We start from the raw sequence: 23,344 nt of genomic DNA on the forward strand, positions 1-23,344 counted from the left end.
CTCATAGAGTTTCATTGATCCGTACACACATCCTTTTTGAAAATGGATCCAATTTGTCGAATCCATGAGGCTCGTAGAATCTTCTATTCTCATCCCTTGTATGGATCAGACTTGCCCATTAACCACTTCTTGAATGATGTACTGGTACTTCCAATGCCGGATCGCCTGGTATGATGTAGGCACAGGAGCAGATGCTGCACTATTTCAGGCAGATGCTGGCTGTGCTACGTAGATAGCATTAACCCCTAAACGAAAGGCTGTGCGCCGCTTGCTGTTGTTAACCCTTTAAATGGCGCAGTCAATCTCTGACAAAGGCAATTAAACCACATAGTCACGAAAGGGTGTTTACTGTTCGTCGTGCTCACTGCCCCACCACAATGTAATTGCGGGGTGCCAGTGGGTTGTCATGACAGCTAGGAGCCTGCGGCAAAGCCCTGTGCTTGTCATTAGGATGGTCCTATAAAGATCAGCCTGACCTGTACAGTAACATCCGTAAAAAGAAGAAAAAATTGAAAAGCCAGAATTATGGGGGGTTTTTGGGTGCCACAACTCCGAGAAAAAAATCCAACTTCTACACAAATCTACCATCATGCTGCCCCTCTTAACAGTGTCCCACTGCTGATAGGTTGTCAATAGATTAGTGCCGGACAACCTGTCATGTTGTGTATCTACAAAAAATGCTATGTACCTGCAGATATGGCATTAATCTGCAAATTAATAGCATTCTAAATCTGTGCGGCCATTATACTGAAAGCCCCACTACCCAGGAAATTAACTTTATTTGTCCTGGCAGGCTCCAGCTTTCAGTCATAGAGGCGCTGCCGGCTTGGCTTTAGTCACTGCTCAGTACATAGCGAGCAGTTGCTTTATCAAGGCCCCAACACTGATGCAATACTGAGCAGTCTGTCAGTCAGTTCTAGAGCGTGGTTACAGCCACCGCTCACTGTGTACTGAGCGGTGGCTGAAACTTGCTGGCCACGCCTCTCTGACTGAAAGCAAGAGGATGCCGGAAAGAATAAAGTTAATTTCATCTTTAGACATCACAGGTTGCCTTTAAGTTGACATCTTATTTATTTCTGGTTTATTTATTTCTTATTATAGATCAATATAACTTCTGAACTCAGTAAACAAAGATAGAAGCTCTTTGAGGCTGTTTAAAGGAAATTTGTCATCAGAAAATTACCTATAATGTAAATCATGTATTTTTTTAATTTTGGACAATGATTTTTCCACCATACCACAATCTTTATAAAAATATAAATTAGAAATCTTGCAATTTTCACTCTGGTCACCAGGGCTTTTTTAGACTATAACTTTCTATGGTTTCAGGAAACAATGCAAATACATTGGCTACAGTAAACAGACTCTAAACATTTCTTTCTTCATTATGAAAAGAAGGGGAGCAGGTGTGACATTGCCTATTGTGATTGTGGATATTGTACCATCAGCTGTGTATAGAGGTGTTACCTGTCATTAAACTCCTGCCCTTGATAATATAAAGCCTTCTGAAAACTGTTCCTGAAAGGACAGTAAGGGTCCTGTTTCACTTAGTGACATACCAGCAATTCCGACAACGATACGACCTGTAAGGATCGCTGGTGCTTCGCTAAATGGTCGCTAGTAAGCTGCCAAACAGGCAGATCTCTTCAGCGACGCAGCAACGATCCGGCGATCCATGTAACGACCTCGCCGGCCATTGGTACCTTGTCACACAGCAGCTTTTCAAATGATTCCCGCCTGCGTCCTGAGTTCTGCGTCGCCAACAAGGTTGCTCGTTGGCGTCAAACACGGCGATGCACGCTGGCCAGCGGGACGCTGACAATGAAAAACTGAAGGAGATCAATTTCCGAAACGCGCGTCGGGGCACGTTCTAGCACTCTTTTCATAGCGTATTCAGGCTTACACGTATATTTAATATTATTTTTCTACACAGCACTTGTTATTTTGTGGTAATGTCACATTAATAATTTTATGTGGTCTTATATGTGCACTAATTTCACTATGATATATTAAGCACCATATATATATTTTCTATTTTTCACGTTGTTTTGTATGTTATTTTATGATTTTTTACCTGGTTTATTAACTAAGCCTTATTATGGATAGGATTCTTTCCTTTTTTCCATATTTAAATCGCTATAGTAATTGTGTATTTTATGCACTATATGTCATGCCAATATTGCAATAAAGGCATTTTATTAATAAATATTGTGTTTATATTTTTTATTTATTATTTAATATTTTTTATATAAATTTTTTTTTAACTATATACATATTTTTTTATTGTCTCTCCCTACGGGATTTTGTTCCAACCATCTGTGAGTTATATCTCTTTTATGTACACCGGATGGACTGCCATCCTTTTTTCTTTGAGGGGATCGGTTCAAACATATTTTGTGAATGTATACATGATTTTATTAACTCACGTTATTTATTTCAAATTTGATAGGTTTGAATTTTGATTTTCTCTATTTTATTTTCTGCATGTCACATGTAGCGAGATCCCTGGCGAGGCCGCTGTTGCGTTACAAAATCAGTGACGCTTCAGTGATCTCGCTATGTGAGAAGGGGGCTTAAGTATAAAGGCCCCTTCTCTCATAGTGAGATTGTTAGCGAGATCGCTGAAGCGTCACCGATTTTGTGACGCGCCAGCGATCTCGTTACGTGTGACACTTAGCAGCGACCAGGCCCCCACTGCGATGTCACTGATCGTGCTCGAATGTCCTGGGCCATTTTTTGATCGCTGATGTCTCGCTGGCCAGCGCGCATTGCTGTGTTTGACACCAACGAGCGACCTCAGCGACTCAGAAATCATGGATGCAGTTGGGAGTCATCAGAATCGCTGTTGCGTGACAAGGTCCCAATGACCGCCGAGGTCGTTATACGGATCGCTGGATCGTTGCTGCGTCGATGGGTAAATCTGACTGTTTGGTAGCTTACTAGCGACCATTTAGCGACGCGCCAGCGATCCTTACCAGGTTGTATTGTTGTTAGGATCGCTGGTGCGTCGCTAAGTGTATCTGTACCCTAAGACTAAAACATCCCCGGGTGGCCAGTGTGAAGATTGCAAGATTACGAAAATAGCTTTTTTACTATAGATGTTGATATGAAAAAAAAATTGTCAAAATGTTGAAAACAATATATAACGCAAAAACCTCACTTAAAAATAGGTCATTTTCTGCTGGCACAATCCCATTAATGTTTTGAAGTGTTAAACATTTCATTATGCAGTATATATATATGGGTCTTCAGCAGAATCTATAGTGAGTAATCAGATTGTTAGTTAGGTTGATGAAAGCTACATTTTCTATTCTGGTACTATATCTGTACAGACGGCAAAGTGTAGCTATGGTTTACAAAGTGCTCAGAAGCAAGCGACATCAGTCAGTGGCAGCCAAAGTTAACAAACTAAACAGAGGGTAAGACTCACGTGAGTAAAGTACAGTCTTGCCTCTATATAAGTCCATGGTAAGACATCCTCAGGAATACATGGTGCAATTCTGGTCACTGACTTTTAGAAAGGACATATAAAAGTATTTAGGTTTAGGCATTCAATTGTTTCTAATGTATTCAGCTGTTTTAGAACTCATGTATAAATTTTAATATCAGTATTTGTAATAGTCACGCAATTTCAGAATTCCTTGATTTTTTTTTTTTAAATTTAAAGAATAAAGGTCTCCTCGTGCTTTTCTAATTGTCTATAGTGTTATAAATTCTTTTGTTTCTGGAGTCTGGATTACTAGGCCGAAATGTGACATAAACTTTTGGCAAGCAATGAGATTCTAGGGTAATAAAAAAATTATACTCAATTAAAAACCTTCAAATCACACTACGATTCTTCTGGTGCCGAAATAAATATGTCTCTTTTATCTACCAACAGGATTGCAGGAACATGGTTCTTCTTTAAACTAATCATAAACACATCTGACACTGCCCCTCTCCCAGGTTGCCAACATCAGCCCTTAGCATCCCCAGAAATGGCGCATCCTTTATTTGAAATAAACACTCCATCCCCTCTTTTACCAAAGCCTATTACCCCACTTACCACCACCACATGGCAAGTGGGAAAAGCGAGGCTAAGTGGCAGATTTGGCGCATCTTATGGATGTGCCATGTCTTAGGCAGCTGAGGGCTGATGTTGGTAGCCTGGGAGCATGGGCAATATCCCTGGTCCCTTCACACGCTATTATTGAGAACTACAGCTGTGTGTTTAGCCTTTGTTGGTTTGAATTTATAGGTGTACCCCAAGTCATTTTTTTTGGGGTGCCCCTGTAAAATAACCAGTAAAGGCTAAGCAAACAGCTGTGAGCTGTTATTAATATCCTGGGAACCTTTTGTGATATGGTCCTTTTTCCCAGATTATTAACATCAGCCCCCAGCCATGGACTTTCCCTATGCTAGTTGAGAAAATTACTCAGGAGTCCTTCACATTTTTCTTAGTTTAATTCTTAATTTTACACTCGATATACACAGCGGGGGCTGAATACAACTCCCATCATTGTCGCCTGGTCGCGCTAATCTCAGGGAGACCAAGCGACAATGAGGAGAGCTGTCTTCAGCACCCGGAGCCTGGGATCAGTAACTATACTGCTTTTCCCAGACACCCATACGTGTCACTCGGGCACACGGACAGCACACAGATGCTACACGGATGTGACATACGGACAGCAAATGGTCACGCGGATGTCACATACGTACATACGGATTGCACATGGACACGGATCTCACAAGTACTGTTTTTTTCCAGTACAGGAATCACCAGGACAAGTTAAGGGGGCCTAACACATTGTACTAACAGACTTTTCAATCATCTTAGCAATTTGTGATCAGATTGTTTGTTTTTTTCAGAAAATTTTAATGCAAAGGACTTGGCACTCATTTAGCAGAAATAGAATGAGATTTATTTTTATGCAATCCTTACATAGGAAGAGGCGCCTTCTCCATAGCATTAAACAGCCATTAACAGTACTTCTTTCATGTTTATGTTAGACACCAGTGCAGTCCTTCTATCTGTGGAAGGTTAAAATTTTCAACAGAAATGTCATACATAAATTTGGATTTCTTAAAAATAATTTTCGTTCTATATCTGTAAGACAAGTGCCAACCTCTTTGCTTTATACTGGAAGGGAAAAAACTTTACTTGTGCACCATCTAATGAGAAGTGCATGTTCTGTACATATGGACTTTTTACAGGACGCTGGCTCAAACTGATGATGTCGCTTTCAGAGGTAACGTCATCCTTCTGTGACTGAAAAGCGTGATGCGCCATGTATTCCATAATGCCCTCAGCTTCCTCCTTAATAATACCCCTGCCAGAGACAAATAAGACCAATTGTGGCCTGAATTTGGTAGTACTATTGCCTGGACGTATGGTGCCAGTTCTTCTAGTTCCACATTCTTAGACTTGGCATGATTTTTTTCTGTTTACACCACCCCATCCAATACCACTGCCACTTTCTCTTACCATTCATATTGTAGGACATTATAATTAAAGGGAATCTATCAGCAAGTTTTTGATACATAATCTGAAGACAGCATGCTTTAGGGGTTAAAACACAGATTTCAGCAATGCCTCTCTTATGAGCTCCATGGTTTTGCAATGATTGTTTTAGTACCAGGATCTTGTGGTTGCTTGGACATAACAGTGCAGCAGACTCTTCCCCCTTCTATGATAAGCTCGCTGTCTATATCTATGTACATAAAGAGCCTGGCTGGGCTAACATTCTTAACTCTACTTCATGTTAAATCGAAAAACTTCGATTGTGTCATTATGGCTGCACCCAGTAAACTAAATGATACATTGTTGGATTCAGGGTCTCTTTCCCTACATCATGCTGCTCTAGGATGATGCAGCAGAAACCTGATGACAGATTCCCTTTAACTTTTGACAATCTTTTCAATGCCAGTTTGAACCATTGTCAAAAGGGATGTAACAAGGAAAGTATAGAAAACAAAATACCGCAGTAGGCCACAGTATAAATAGGTGTACTGTCAAACTGCAATAGTAAAACAGTTGTGCAAAAAGTTGTGCAAAAAGTAGACATGCACAGTTAAATGTCTATATTTTATTACATTTTTTATTTTTACATCGTTAAAAAAATTAAACCCACTTCCCAAATATGACGTGATCACAAATGCTAGGTACTGTAGGTACATGTCCAAAATGCCAGCTTCTGCAACAGTGCGATGTATTGGTGGATTGTACAGATATGAAATTTAACTAGTAAAATATGTGCAAAATAAATTGCACATGTTTTACTAGTTAAATTTCACACATGCATAATCCACCAGTACAGAAAATTCCCCAAAATCCAATATTTGCCAAACTCCATTCCTTACAGACCCCCCCTCCCAGATCATGTTTCCTGGATTTCCATAGTGTTGCACAGATGAGAGAATTCCTGACGACTTGATGAAACTTCCATCACCTGTGCTATTCTAAGGGAATGCTGAAAACTTAACTTGTGAGGGGTCATGAGGACTGGAGTTTGGGAAACATTCGTCTACCTCAACCACACATTCTGAGTTACAAAGTTGCAGTTAAATAATTGAATTTTGGGGAATTCTCTTTTTTTCTCTCTCTTCACAAAAAATATTGCCCAATAAATGCAAAAATTTTGTGCAGTCACTTGTGTCCAACAAGCTCTCCGACTGACACTGATTTCAGATTTTTTTCCTGAAAAAAATAATGTGCTACCTTACTTCTGCTTTCTAGTGCATTTTGAATGAAGAAAACAATGTGTAATTGCAAGTCAAATGTTGTAAGACAAATGCCAGCTAAACCATATAATTGATCAATCACAATGAGTCTGGCACTGTTGCTAGGACCTCTATTATCTCTGTCTCGCTGTCAATTGAATCTTTATATTTATTGCAGACTACTATTCTCACTGCTGCAATTGTACAACAGACACTGGATGTAGTATTTGTACAATGTTTTATTGGTTTCTCGTTGTATCTGTTTTGCTGATCTGTTAGCATCACGTTCTCTCACTATTCTAAAATCAACCCAAAATGTCTGCTACATTTCCTGCTTAGAATTTTATACAGGCTATGACAGAACCTCCTGTTTGGCTGTGCTATACTATGTAACGTTATAGCTACCAGTCATTAGGGGGATGTCTGCGCTGTCATGAACATGTTAGCTTTATGTGGCTGATGCAATCTTCTGCAATGTGAAAAAAATTGACTCTCATTTTTCTATGCAATTTGCGCAAATCAAATAAAAAAATGTTCAAATACACCAGTAATGTAACATTTTATACAATTTGACTCAAATTTAAATTGCATTGAATAGATTCACACATCTCTACATGGCAGCCATCACCACTATTGAAAGAGGGCAGGAGGAGGCGAGGAGCTGTTTTTTCTGCTATCTGGTGTGTTAGTACACCAGTCCTGTTCCTTATAATATGCAGCCTGAAACAGGATATTATACCGACAGATCTACTTGCAGAACATATCCATGTAAATGAGCTGTCTCCTTAGCACACCTCTTTCCATGTGCCCCATTAGAACAAAGGACATCACAAAGGGGGATCCTTTGCAAAACCAAACTTATATTACCTAGCAGGGCTAGGAATGGCCATTTAATATGCTATAGTTCCCCGACAGTAAAATATGCATCTGACTACAAGTTCCAGAAAAGCCAGACGTGTTGAGACATCCCTCATAACTCAGGTTTTATACGTTTTGAAAGTATACCATCACTACAACAATATATTGTTTTCTCTACATGCCATTTATTTTAAGCTTTTAGGTGTAGGTTTAGTAAGAAAAAACATTCAAAAAAAAATATTTAAGGGCCAGCGTCTAACTTTGAAACACTGGCTTCTTTTTCTAGTAGCTAGCTGATTTCAAAAGTGCAGTACAAATAACTAATTGTTATAATAAGAATTTACTTTGCTTAGGAAAACATGGCAGGCATGTATGCTGGGTTTTATGCGTGTTATGGGTTTGGGTACCATCCAATTGCAATGCACCAACAAAGGGTAATTTGTTCTGAGTAGTCTTGGTAAAAACTGTCAGACTTAAAATATGATAAATGGGGTAGTCTATTATTCTGTGGTTGAGATACTTCTATCCAAAATAAGAGCCAACAATGCCATTGCTCACAGCATGTATAAAAAGGGCAGTTGATTTAAAACTATTTGCCCAGATGTAGAGTGCAAATAACACGGGAAGTATGAAAGAAATTTCTAGCAATGCACATCATCAGGGCTATATTCAGAGATAATTTTGCCTTAAGCATTAAATACTGTACACGCCCCAAAAGACTATCCCGCTGCGGTCTTTTCACCGTTCCCATGCGCGTTCACTGCATTTTGCAGGGAAACAGCTGTGACATTGTCCATGTGGTCTTGAAAGTGAAAAAACTGTTTCCCTACAAAATGTAGTGATTATGCAGAGGAAAAGTGAAAAGCTGTAGTGGGCTTTCACAGTCCTGCCGCTGCATGTGATTGCAACCTTAAAATCACAATTATATTTGACAATTAGAATAGTTTGTCTATTTCTGAGCAATTTTTTGAGAGCTGAATAAGCAATTGTAATAATTGTAATAATAATTGACCAATTTAAGAGAAGGGTTAAATGTAGCAGTCGATGCACATCTAAGATCTGACTACTTTCTGATAACATTTCTCCTTGTGGAGAGAGACATGCCAAGCCTGGTATGCCAATGTGAGATTTTTAAGACTTGCAATGTTACTGTGGGAAATTAGATATGCAAATTGTATCTTCAGATAGGAAGGGGACTATAAGGCCGGGATCACACTAACCGACGCAAATTACGGTCAGTATTTTACATGCGTAATACGGATGAATGGCCCCTAAACAGTGCTCCGTATGTCATCCGTAAGCAAGGTGTGGTCGCGCATATAAGCATCCGTATGTAATCCATATGGCATCCGTATGGCGAGATTTTCTCGCAGGCTTGCAAAATGGACATATAATGGAGCCCTATGACAGGGTTTCTAACACAAACCAAAGAATAGATATAGACACATAGAATGCATATATATAGATATATATATATATGCATATATATATGTATTCTATGTGTATATATCTATTCTTTCTTTCTTTATTAAACCTGTCAGTGTGAGTTTACTGTATAGCGCACTGAATTGCCGGCTTTGCTAAAAGACACCGGGTGCGTATTTCTCGCAAGTCACACGTGTGGTCCGTGTGTAATCCGTATTTTTTGCGCACCCATAGACTTGCATTGGCGTACTACGGCCGTAGTACGCTGACAATCGCAGCATGCTGCGATTGGCACGGACCATAGAATACGGATGAGAAATATATGGCTGGTGCGAGGGACCCCATAGAGAATCATTGGTCCGTGTCTAATGTGTGCTTTTAGCGCTTCTCACTCGGCCGTATTCTTCGCCAGTGTGACCCCGGCCTAACTCTACTGCTACTTATTGGAAGTAGAAATTCTAAAAGTCAATATCGACTCTTTAATGAGCCTTGGCAAATGACTTAGGTTAAAAGCCAAACCAGAATCTCAGTTTGTTGACACCGTGTTCTGTGGTGCTGCCCCTCATCAGTGCAAAGTGTGAAATCTGGTTTGGCTGAGTGACAGGCGTCTGACCGGGATCAAAGGGGTGATGTTTCTCCCTGTGGAGAGTAACATGACAAGCAAGGGGGTGAGAAAAAAAATCACTGGCAGAAAATGTTCAGACAGGTCTCACCACAACCTGCTGCCCTAGGCACTGAACCTCCATTTTATGCACATTATTGCACATGGAAGAAATATTGAGCTCATTGCACTGCTTTATAATGTTGCAAGACTCCACAGCTAGACCATCACTCATCTACTATAATGTACCCTTTCCACTGTGGATAGATAATGCAATGGATTTTGCTATTGATGAAGCCCGTAGATACACACATTGATAGCAAAGTATCCAAAAAATGTTATTGCTAATGGGTATCATGCTCCCACTTTACCATAAAGGCTCATGCATATGTTGGCACACAGATGTATATGAACTGAATAAAAATGTTATATGTCTCTATATACAAGATATATAGAGATTTAAAAGGACTACTACAGACTTATGACTGCTGTATTATTGCTCCGAATATAAAATAACATTATTTAATCCATATGGTAACTGCTACAAAAATAACAGAATATAACAAAATCAAAAACTTGTATGTACCCTGAAATGATATAATTAAAAACTAATCACATTACAAAACTCTATCACTAAGAATGAAAAATTAATTATATTGTAAATATAAACTGAGAGCAGTATATATAAAATGTTTTTGTATAGTACATCTACTCAACAAGTTCTTTGCTTTGATCATTTTCCTTGATATGATCATAGACAAATATGCCTTTAAAGGAATGCGATCCATGTGAAGTCGTGCTATGAGTACATAATGAATCAGTCCGAATCACCACGTCCCTCCAAATAGGGAGGGGTCAAAGGTGATCGGAAGAAGCGCAAAATAATGGTAATAGAGAAAATTACTTGACAATCTTTATTGTTACAAAAAATGAACATAAAAAATATGATAAAAAAGATGCCTCTAATGCAAAAGACGCATCAGGCTAAGGACCCTGTTAAACATCTATGGCTGAGATAATGATTAATCTAAACAATAAAATGCATCCTACAGAAATAGGGGTAGTAGTATTGATTGCACATGCTCATGAAATAACCATCTCAAAATGGGGATTGATCAATTATCAATTATAAAGTGCAAGTGAGGGTATGTATAACAAATATAAGCAGACAATTTACTACTATAAAATCTTGACGTATGGTTTGGGAGCTAAATACTGATTACCCCTTGTGAGATATAGCGCCCTGTTTGGCATCAAAATTCAAACAAGTGGGAGGACTGAGGACCATACCAGCCTAATGCATCAGATGGACTTTATCAGGGAGTGAAATGTACTCAGACCAACACGGACTATGGCTTATGGTAAGCATAGGCAAGAGCCCTAAATATGTAACTTACTCAGGTAAGATGCAGGGTCTGTGTTGTGTCCTGAAGAAGTGTGGACGAAACGCGTGTCCGGGTTGCACTTTATTATGACCCACTAACTTCAGGTTATCTGAGTTTACTACTTTAACTATGATACTAGAGGTGGTGCAATCTAACAGTAATTCATAGACATATCATTTTGCATGATATTCTGGTGTGATCATTTCGGCATCATGTAGTGCACAATTGATGCTTCCAGTATTGAATCTCCTTAGGTCCTGTGCTTTCTCACATCCTTAAATATAAGAGTGCTCCTCTAGCAGACTGCCCGCCTGCCCGTCTTGACAAACCCTTTGGCCTATATATTATGGTTCTTGGCAGTGCAAGTTTGGAACAATGACTAAATAAACTCCAGATAATAACATATGCTGATCTTTTTCATATGTGAAAGGATTCTTACCCCAGTCAGTTTATTATTTGCAGTTGATTTATCCCTTGCCAAGTGAACTAAGGATAGGAGACAGAGTTCGGGTGTCCCTTGTTTGTCAAGTGCTGCTTCTTCGTCGCTATCCATGCTGCGGCTCAGAAGATGTTCATTTTCAGAGGAGGCATCATTTTCACTGGGCAAAGATGATAAAACAATTTACTTTTACATTCTGCATATCCCGAAATCACCTATCGCTTCATACAAGGAAATGTGAATTAGAGAAGAGGCAACAGGTATCATTCTAGAAAATGGAGGCATGTTCTTACTGCTAAGTTGGGGAGCAAACTTTGAGAAAGTACTTTTATCTTTTAATGAAATCTATGATAGATATAATAGATAGATAGATTAAAAAATCTCACGGTGCGAGCCTCCTGGATCAACAATCCCATAACTGGTTAGATATATAAAGATAAGAGGCAGAACTCCATTAATAGACAAAAAATGTGGTGTTTACTAGCCCATGTGGCAATGTTTCAGTTCTATCACAGAACCTTTCTCTTGCTAGAGGACCAGGAACGTCGTTTTGGCCGTCAACAACATTTTGGTCCTTGGTCCTCAAGCAAGAGAAAGGTTCTGTGATAGAACTGAAACATTGCCACATGGGCTAGTAAGCTCCACACTTTTTGCCTATTAATGGAGTTCTGTCTCTTCTTATCTTTAGATAGATAGATAGATAGATAGATAGGTAGATAAGGACATAATCCTCTCACCTTTTTTCAGTTTTTGTCTGTGTTTCCGAGAGTTTTTCAAATTCATCTTTTTCGGCATAAATTACAACATTTTCAGCTGCAAAACATTATTCAATGCTAGGTTATAGTACAAATTCAGTTGTTTTATGACTAAGGCTAGTTTCACACTTGCTTTTTTTTGCAGCGCGTTTTTCCCGCAAAAAAACGCATTGAAAAAACGCATACATAAGCATACAACTGCTGCGTTTTTTTCAAGCATTTTTATGAGCATGCATGAAAAAAACGCAGCGTTTTTATGCGTTTGTATGCGTTTTTAGCGCGTTTTTACCGCGTTTGCGTTTTTTTCCAACATTTTTAGGTGGCCCCTCACACTACCCAAACCATGACTTTACTAACCCTAACCCTGACCCTAACCCTAACCCTAACCCTGACCCTAACCCTTAACCAAATCATACTTAACCCTAACCCAAACCCTAAACCCTAACTAACCCTAACCCTAACCCTAACCCTGACCCTAACCCTAACCCTGACCCTAACCCTGACCCTAACCCTAACCCTAACCCTAACCCTGACCCTAACCCTAACCCTGACCCTAACCCTTAACAAAACCATACTTAACCCTAACCCTGACCCTGACCCTAACCCTAACCCTGACCCTAACCCTAACCCTAACCCTGACCCTAACCCTAACCCTAACCCTAACCCTGACCCTAACCCTTAACAAAACCATACTTAACCCTAATCCTGACCCTAACCCTGACCCTAATCCTTAACAAAACCATACTTAACCCTAACCCTGACCCTAACCCTAACCCTGACCCTAACCCTAACCCTAACCCTGACCCTAACCCTAACCCTAACCCTGACCCTAACCCCTAACAAAACCATACTTAACCCTAATCCTGACCCTAACCCTGACCCTAACCCTTAACCAAACCATACTAAACCCTAACCCTGACCCAAAACCCAACCCTAACCCTGACCCTGACCCTAACCCTAACCCTAAACCCCCTTAACTAACCCTAACTCTAACTCAAACCCCTAAATTCCATGGTTAAAAAAAAAAACGCATATGCAAAAAAACGCTTACATGAGCATGCCAGTGCGCATATATGCGCATCCATAGGCTATAATGGCCATTTTTAGCGCAAAACGTGCGCATATGTGCGCATGCGCTTTTTTGCAGGGCCAAAAAATGCAACATGATGCGTCTGGAAAATCCAATCGCACACCCCAAAAAAACGCAGCGCATGAAAATCGCATACATGCGCTTACAAGCGCGCAGGTATGCGCACCCATGTTAAATATAGGGGAAAAAACGCATGCGCAGGTTAGCGTTTTTTTCCAGCGCTAAAAAACGCAAATGTGAAACCAGCCTTAATCACTCAATAACTCATGAACCCTATTACACATTTGGCTAGAAGTACTGGCCATATTTATGTGAGTATTCATAATTTTGGTATGCAGTTTCCAATATGGCAAATAGGTCAAACAATTATTATGTTTTCCAGGAATAGAATGGCAACCTAGCCAAATGTAACTTACAGGCAAAATTTATTATGGACAAACTGGAAATCCAGAAACAATCACTAAAATTGAACACGTCAGCGGATTTTGCTAAAAATGATAATTACAGCCATAATAACCTACACAGCTCCTTCACCTTATTAAATTTAGATATTATGTAATATTATCATCTCATTTTAACTGGTTGGTTTCCATAATGTGCAGCATCCCAAATAGCTATCCTTCTTGTGAATATTATAGAATCCATTTTTTACTTATAGGCTCTATCTACCTGCAAGAACACTATTTTTAAATTATTGTTCTTAAAGTGGTTGTCCACTTAGCCTCAGACGTTTTTAATTGCAACAGGATCTTACCCCTCCATAGTGATGTAGACTTCAGTCTAAGAGAGGACTGGCGCTAGGACCTGGCAATGAGAATCGCCTTATCGTGGCTGCCAGGTATACATAACTTGGCCAATTTATGCACTAAGCATTCTCAATTTTTCATATTTCTAGTGCAGTAATGCAATTCAATTTTCATATTTCATGTTTGCATGCTATAGCACTACAGAGTGCTGCCTTAGTTGTTTGATTTTATATGAGTTGGCGACTCTAGGTAAGCACCTGTTCAGACCCAATCTATGTTTGGATGTGACAGTTTTTTTTTATATTGAAGCCACGTCATGTCTCTGTGGCTGAAACCTATAGTTCCTTCCTTCTGGGCTTTCTTTGAGTGCACCGGGAAGCTTCTGAACACTATTGGCTTGCAGACTAAACCTCATATCTGCAGGTTAATAGCGTTTTTCACATGACAGGTTCCCTGTAATGCTAATATAAATATGGTGGGTTAGCGATGAGTGAAAGACAGATGGAAACGAATATGGCTGCAGGGTCAGACTATACCAGGGTTGTTTGCTGTTTGTTACCATGGTGACAAATAAGCCTGTACGGGAGCTGTCAAAAAATGAGAGAAAATCATACAATTGTGACCGCGGCTGTTTAGACTTTGAATGAAATGGTTGCTTCTAAATCTATTCATGCTAAAAGACATTTTATTTTAGGAATCTGTAAAAGTTATCGATGAAGTGTTTTTTAATGCTTGTACACATACTGTACTAACCTGGAACTTCCTTTTTTTCTTCTTCTGGAATGTCTTGAGCTTCTACATTCTTGGAATGTATTGTACAGCACGCTGATGGACAGACAGAGTGATCATTAGAAATCTAAGAAATGGTACATCTAAGTGTTTGTTGCTTTGCTTATATGTCCGGAACATGAGATAGTATGGTAACACTGTATAGTATAAAATAATGTAAAAGTGTGGAGCATAACATCCATAAGTATACTACTATTACGTTCTTTAAGGGACAAGTTTCCTTATCACCCTTTGTACCAGTCACTACTAATATGTACAAATCTGTAACTCAAGATACATAACTCACTTATAATGCACATAGCTTACAAGCACCTACGTACACTCCATGTTTGTTATTTATCAGGCACTGTTCACATCTGTGCTGGATGCTCCTCCACTGCAGATTTATGGGGAAAATAAGGCTGCATACAGCACTACTTTTCCTTACAAATTGCAGGATATATCTGAGGAACTCAATGGATCCATTTACAAGTCCATGGGATATTTTAATATGCAAATTGCCTCTTCAGAGAGAAAGAGGACTTGAACTCTATAGCGCCACCTGTTGGTAGTAGCGATCCTACAAGTCACAAACAACCCTTTAACGAGTCTTGTAATATGACTTAGGATAAAAGCCAAATCAGAATCTCAATTTGCAGACACGGTGTTTCAGGCTATTGGCCCTCGTCAGTGCAAAGTATGAGAACTGATTTGGCTAGGTGGCGCTATAGAGTTCAAGTCCTCCTCTCTGAAGAGGCAATTTGCATATTAAATTTCCCACGGCGAATAAGCCTCCTTACCTTGACAAGCCAGAGCGGGTATGTCATTCTCCACAAGGAGAAACCTTATCCCTTAGACCTGGGATATTTTAAGCACAGCAATGCATCCAGCAGAGCGTTGGGGTTTCCATTATAAACAAGCAACAATGTAGATGTGAATAGAGACTAAAATATACCTGGTGATACATCAGTTTTAGGGTTTATATGTACCTTAAAATTCAACTGTACCCAGAGATATCCACTGTAACCAAAAATTATAATATACTAGTGACACAACTATAGTACTTCTCCAACTATGCATTTTCTTCTAATTCATATAAATTATTTAATGCTCCTACCTCGAGATGAAGGCTTGGTCTTCACAATGTAGAACATGATAATGAGGACAATAGCAATGGCCATGATGAATATGGTTGACATTGCGATAATAAGTGCAGTTGCCAAATGTCCCTGTCCTTGGATGTCAACTAAAAGATAAGAAATTTTTTTTTTTATTACACATGGTAGAGTGGATGCATCTTTGAGATGTTAAACTATGATGATCAATGATCAAAAATAAAGGAAGGTATCAAAATCTATTCTATGTATCTATCAGCTATCTATCTATCTATCTATCTATCTATTATGTATCTATCTATTTATCTAGAGTAAAAAAAAAGTTAAAACAGCACTCTATGTAGCAATTATAAGGTGCTCTTTATTGGCCCATGTGGTGACGTTTCGGTCCTGGATGCAGACCTTTCTCTATTATCTCTCCCATATCTAGCTATCTATCTATTATCTATCTCTATCTATCTATCTCATATCGATGTATCTATCTATCTATCTATCTATCTATCTATCTATCATCTATCTATCTATTATGTATCTATCTATATATCTCATATCCATGTATCTATCTATCTATCATCTACTGTATCTATGTATCTATCTACTTATCCCATATCTATCTATCTATCTATCTATCTATCTATCTATTTATCTATCTATCTATCTATATATTCCATATCTATCTATCTATCTATCCATCTATCCATTTATCTATCATCTATCTAGCTAATATCTATCTATCTATCTATCTATCTATCTATCTATCATGTATCTATATATCTCATATCCATGTATCTATCTATCATCTATCTATGTATCTATCTATCTACTTATCCCATATCTATCTATATATTCCATATCTATCTATCTATCTATCTACAGTATCTTATGTTGGGGTCTGGTTTGGTTTGGCCGAACATAAAAAAAAGTTGGGTTCGGGTACTAGAACAGTACCCAAACCCAAACCTTGACTCCATTCAGATGAATGGGGCGGACCAAACATCCATTGCTTGCCACGTTGTCATCTGCATGACAGCACGGCAAACACTTCATCTGATTGGCGGTAAACATTATTACTAGCAGTCAGAGACCTGTGGTTCCCATGCTTTCAGATGATAGAGAGAGCCAACAGCTGTGACCGGCACTAAAAACTTTACCTCTGGTCACAGAGGTGTCGGTTGATGAGAGAGTACTACTCCCATCAGCTTATGTCTGCTGCCGCTAATAACAGCGAGAGAAGGTGCTGCTGATGGGAGTATACATCAGCCGGTGCCTGTGCTATAAATAAATAAATAGAAAAAAATATGTGGAATCTTTCTATTTTTGATAACTACTGTAGCATGGTAAAACTGACAAAATAAATTTTCTCACGGTGAACTGCAGTGAACTCACTGAGCTCAGCACTGAATCGCGAGACTTTTTCTCACGGTGCTAGCAGTCATCTCACTGAGGTCACCGCAGTCCACCGGCCCGACTCACACTGTAGTAAGCTGGGAACGCAGTATCGGTGACCTGCGGTAACCTTGATGCTTTTGACGCTAATCACTGACAATGCTCTCACAGCAGCTCATTCTCCCATGGTTTTCAGCCAGGAAGGTTGCATCTTGGTGACATCAACCCCACTTGCCACCGCCATAGGGCAAGCGGGAATAGCCAGGCAAAGTGCTAGAATTGGTGCATCTAAAATATATGCACCTTTTCTGGGGTGGTGCAGCCTGCTATTCTTAGACTGAGGGGGCCAATATCCATGGCCCTTTACTAGCCTGTGAATACAAGCCGGCAGCTGTTTGCTTTAACTTGGCTGGTTGTCAAAAACGGTGGTGACCCCATGCCATTTTTTTAAATTATTTATTTAATTTAAAAAACTGGCATGTTTATAACCAATAACCAGCCATGACAAAGCTGATGGGTGGGGGTTGCAGCCTGCAGCTATCAGTTTTGCCATGCTGGTTATCAAAAATAGAAAAACCCCATGTTATTTTTTTTTATTATAGCGCAGGCACTGGCTGATGAATACTCCCATCAGCCACGCTTGCTCTTGCTGTTATTAGCAGCAGCAGACGTAGACTGATGGGAGTGAACCGACGCTTCTGTGACTGGAGGTAAACTTTTTAACGATCTTACTTATGATGCAGATGACAGCGTGGGAAACACCTGATGTTTGGGATGCCGAACCCAAACGGTAACATGGACTTCCTGGAGAAGTCTGTGTTTGGGGTCTGTGCCCGAATAGTAGGTGCTCGGTACGGACTCCAAACTTTACTGTTCATGTTCGCACATCACTAATAGGGACTAGAAAAGGATCTGAATAATGGAGGATGATTGAGATGCCACATGTAAAGGAAAATGATGAAGAGTAATGACATAATGGACTTACTGTGGCTCCATTTAATACTTTAATATGGACCCCTTGGTCAATTCCTTGTCACAGCAACAGGAGAGTGTGCTGGTCTTGCGACTAACACCCACTGATTATTACTAACCACTAGTGCTGTAGTGATTTAGGGAGGTGTATCTCTATGCCATATGTGCACCATCTGTATGTAATACTCTGCTGTGAGTTAATAAGACAATATGGTGCACAACCAGCTAAATAATGTAATATGTGACTCATTTTTATTTCTCTTATCCTACCTTTATGGGCATGTTGAAAGGGAGAGGTAGTGCTAGAGTCCATAACTCTTGTGGAACTCCCAGGTAAATAGGTTTGAGTACCTGAAAAAAAATCGTAAAAGTATTTAAAAGATTTTTCTCACCAACAAATACAGCACATAATCATAGTGTAGTAATTAATATGTCACAAATTATCTTCTATTGACTTATAGAACTAATGTAGGATGTTCAGACATCTTGACTGCCAAGAGTAGGGTTCACATTCCTGTAACACAAACTAATATACAACTACTGGGTTCTAGAAGATGAGAGTAAATTGTTCCATAGATTCATTTTTAAAGTCAACGTCAACTAAAAGAAATCCAAAGTTAATCTGATTGTAGTTGGCGGTGTCTTTTTTTCCTATACAGTGATGAATTCTCTCCATGTATAAAGGTAGATTTTGGATAATGCCCAAAATAAGCACAAGACTTATTATTGAGTCTCTTCACAAATGTGTCATTAGCGATTGTCATCCACATAAAGGGTATCTATAAAACAATGAAATGCAGACACAGCATTCAACATACCTATAAAATCCCAAGAAAAGCCATAACGTGCCAAAACAGAATGTGTAGCGGCAATTAGCACTCTCCATTCACAAAGTAACAATGGTATAATAGCCTACAACATGTTCACAACACGGGATGACACAAACAAGTGGCAACACATCATTTGAATATAGACTTTAGGTTTACTTATTTGCAAACCAGAGCTGATGTCAACATTGTCTGAGGAGGTAGTAGGACAGGTTGTATGAAATGTGTGTCTGACATGCTGTGCTTTGTGTATCTCTGATACATTTTTGAATCATCAAACTGCAATATGGTCTTAAATACTAAATATTAGCCAAATGGAACTCCAGTAAACAAGTAAGGCTCTGTTCACACTGCCTATTCAATCCTTTTTGGCAGAAACTAAAATACAGAACAGTGCCTAATGGAGTTTTACTTGTAGACCAAAGAGATGCCTCCATCAGGTTATGGTAGTCTCTTATAAAGTCTAACATTAAATGATGGAATGCAGTGGGGGGAAATTAAGATCATATAATGGCTCTTTATGAATCTCCTGTTTGCCTTTCTATTCAATTTTGCTAAAAAATCTGATTATTTCTTTTTAAGATTTGGGCTACAAGCACAGGTAACACGTGCCTATATTATGTTGCTCTAAAGGTGTTCCGGAAAAAAAAGTCCAATCTATGATAGATAAAATAACAAAATAAACTATACTTGACTTTTCTTTTCCCTGGAGATCCAGTGCAGTGATCACTTTATTGTATTACTACAACCATGGCTCCTATCACTGAGCTATTCCCCCAATATATCCATACACTTTGACATGTGGTTCGGCAAAGCAGTAAAGAGAGGGGAGTAAGACAAAAAGAACTGGGCAATGAAATTCAGCATGTCGGATCCTTCATTCCCGAGACTCAGGTGGCCCCCATAAACATAAGGCACTTGGCCCCTGAAACTGTCAGGTTGAGCACAACCTGCCCTACTTTTGTATGGGCCCCTAAATTATGGCCATATGCATAATAACTGAGGCCATTTTTATATATTTGCTGTGCTGAGAGGAAACTAATTTTCTGGAATAAGAAAATGCTTTTAAAGGCTGCCAGTCCTGTAATTGTCCCCGTTGTATTTATTTTGGAGTGGGGGAACATAGCAGTTGGCAAAACAATTATTAAAATATGCAAAAAAAAATATAAAGGGTGGTTTCACATTTGCGTTTAAGGCCACAGTGTCGGCCTGCGCATGGCCGCCGCTAAGCCCTGCCCCTGCCGTGCCTCCGCCAGTAGCTCCACCTATGGGCGCATGAAGCTGCATGCGTCATGCATCCCCTATCTTTAGCACTGGGGATGCAGGCCGTGCGCAGGTATGCGTTTGGCGGTGCATGCATCCTTTTGACGCTGCACCAAGCGCACCAAATTGCAACAGGTTGCGTTTGGCACTGGTCGGCGCAGCGTCAAAAGGACGCATGCCTGCGCACGGCCTGCGTCCCCAGTGGTAATGATAGGGGAAGCATGATGCATGCAGCAACATGCGCCCATAGGCGGAGCTACTGGCGGAGGCACGGCAGGGGGTGGGGCTTAGCGGCGGCTGTGCGCAGGCAGACGCTGCGGCCTTAAACGCAAATGTGAAACCACCCTAAGAAGAAATAAGTCCCAAATATAAGCATAGAAACTGTCTAAAGCAATGATACTGTGATGGAAAACACATTCTCTGTACAAAGGAGAAAAACTCAATTTTCACCAGACATGGGGATTTACATTGCTCACAGGTTACATGAAAGCTGTATTGTGTTAAGCAGGTGCCATCCAATATGTGATCATGCTGTTGATGAGATCAGCGGGAAGACAGAGTCATCACGAGTGGTCGTGTAATGTAATGTATGTTTGATCTCAGCTGGAACGCCAGTGAACTGCATTGAAAAGCCTGTTAAAAGTGATAGCAAGTCAAAGCATGCTGGTAATATGAGAATCAGACAAAACATCAATTCATTTGAGCCTGATAATTAAAGGAAATACGAGGAGATAGTGATGGCTTGCTGTGGCCTGAACGACTTGGTTGGCAATTTTAGATTTCTGAGACTTGGCATGGTATAACCTAGTAACATTTTTGTGGAGAGTGCAATGACGGCTGAAAGCCAAAGATTTCGTATACCTGGCTGGCTTATAAAATGTGAAAACAATGAGCTAATCAGTCAGAGAGATGATACTCTGGCCATTGGGGGGAGGAATGACCATAGCTGACCAAGGAGTACCAACATAAATAAGGGAGTTATACCCCCCGTTACAGTATTACCTAAGAGTAAGAGGGGACATCGAGGACTATTTTATTTTTTTACTAGTTGCTATCTACCTGCCTGTTGTTCCATGTGCCGATCTCTTCCGACACAGAGCCTTCACTCCTAGAGACGATTCTGCTGCTTCACATCAACAGATCAGTTCTTCCTTTTCCAAGTTGCTCTGATCTCTTATCCCAACGCTGTAAAAGCATAAAATGGTGCTCTTTGGCCCGACTTTATTTTTTATACTGGCTTTGATAGCCCCCCCGATTGGCCGCACTACAACCATGTGATGCCATAGCTACAGGTCATTAAGGGGTATCCCACATGACAGCGCAAAATGTCAGTAGCCCATTCGCTGATGCTTCAGCAGTGTGTGAAATGGCACCAAGCTTTTTTTTTTGCGATCCCCGCTAATCGAATCGCAAAGTGTCCGAATTCACGGGGACCTGCGAATTTCAAGACATGCGACTCAAAATTGATTCGCTGTGGACTGATCCGATCACTTGTAGCTACAACATATCAAAGATTATTTCAAAGTTTATTCCATTAAATGAAATACAATACTATTAATATATACTAAAACTACCAAAATACAGCAAAATATATATACTTTTATAGCAGCAAAATAATATATAGTAAATGAAAAAGAATAATAATTTGTGGATATTTAACTACACATTGCTGTGCCAGACGCCTCTGTTTTCATAATTTGGTTTAGATTAGGTTGCATAATGTGTTTTTCCTAAAGAAAACCGATTTTCCTCTACAATTTGTTTTTATAAGTTTGTATAAAATGTTTTTATTGAGAAATTCCCAGCTGGATTTCTGCTTAAACATGGTCAATATGCAGTAAAATAAGTCTTTTTATGGAGGATACATCACCTTCTGCTTTTATTACACAAGGCTGTAGGTAATGCCAATGAAAATTAAAAGATTAAAATACAGTGGGGGAAATAAGTGTTTGATTCCTTGCTGATTTTGAAAGCTTGCCCACTGATAAAGACATGAACAGTCTATAATTTTAAGGGTAGGTTAATTTAAACATTGAGAGACAGAATATCAAAAATAAAATCCAGAAAATCACATTTGCAGTGAGGAATAAGTATTTGATCCCTACCAACCACTAAGAGTTCTGGCTCCTACAGACCAGTTCCATGCTCCTAATCAACTTGCTATCTGCATTAAAGACAGCTGACTTACATAGTCACCTTTATAAAAGACTCCTTCCCACAGACTCTAATAATCAGTCAGACTCTAACCCTTACAACATGGGCAGGACCAAAGAGCTTTATAAGGATGTAACTGACAAGATCATAGCCCTGTACTTTGGGGCTCCAAAACCATAAGTAAGACGCTGGGTGTGAAGGAGACAACTGTTGGTTCAATAGTAAGAAAATGGAAGAAATACAAAATGACTGTCAATCAACATCGATCCGGGGCAACATGCAAAATCTCACCTTGTGGGGTATCCTTCATTATGAGGAAGGTGAGAGATCAGCCTACAACTACACGGGGGGAACTTATTAATGATCTCAAGGCAGCTGGGACCACAGTCACCAAGAAAACCACTGGTAACACATTACGCCGTAAAGGTTTAAAATCCTGCAGCGCCCGCAAGGTCCCCCTGCTCAAGAAGACACATGTGCATGCCCATCTGAAGTTTGTCAATGAACATCTGGATGATTCTGTGAGTGATTGGGAGAAGGTGCTGTGGTCAGATGAGACAAAAATTGAGGTCTTCGGCACTAGCTCAACTCGCCATGTTTGGAGGAAGAGAAATGCTGCAAGTGACCCAATGAACACCGTCCCCACTGTCAAGCAAGGAGGTGGAAATATTGTTTTGGGGGTGTTTCTCTGCTAAGGGCACAGAACTACTTCACCGCATCAATGGGAGAATGGATGGAGCCATGTGCCATAAAATCCTGAGTGATAACCTCTTTCCCGCCGCCAAGACATTAAAAATGGGTCGTGGCTGGGTCTTCTAGCAAGACAATGACCCAAAACATGCAGCGAAGGCAACAAAGGAG

General features: G+C 39.8%; 1 protein-coding gene across 5 annotated transcripts in view; it reads right to left on the minus strand.

The window, feature by feature from the left end:
- The window catches only part of EDAR (ectodysplasin A receptor), a 157,526-nt gene that overhangs the window by 13,199 nt on the left and 120,983 nt on the right, over window positions 1–23,344 (minus strand). For 4 of the 5 annotated variants that reach the window (XM_073590502.1, XM_073590501.1, XM_073590503.1 and 1 more), the window contains 6 exons: window positions 18,510–18,590; window positions 15,884–16,012; window positions 14,752–14,823; window positions 12,145–12,220; window positions 11,408–11,567; window positions 3,431–3,511 (listed from right to left, as the gene is read on the minus strand). In XM_073590502.1, the coding sequence (XP_073446603.1) occupies window positions 3,431–3,511; window positions 11,408–11,567; window positions 12,145–12,220; window positions 14,752–14,823; window positions 15,884–16,012; window positions 18,510–18,590 (599 nt within the window). The remainder of the gene's footprint in view (window positions 1–3,430; window positions 3,512–11,407; window positions 11,568–12,144; window positions 12,221–14,751; window positions 14,824–15,883; window positions 16,013–18,509; window positions 18,591–23,344) is intronic. The other variant, XM_073590504.1, reaches the window with a different exon arrangement.

Source organism: Dendrobates tinctorius, unplaced genomic scaffold, assembly GCF_039654945.1.
Source record: "Dendrobates tinctorius isolate UK_male_01 unplaced genomic scaffold, ASM3965494v1 ptg000117l, whole genome shotgun sequence".
NCBI lineage: Eukaryota > Metazoa > Chordata > Amphibia > Anura > Dendrobatidae > Dendrobates > Dendrobates tinctorius.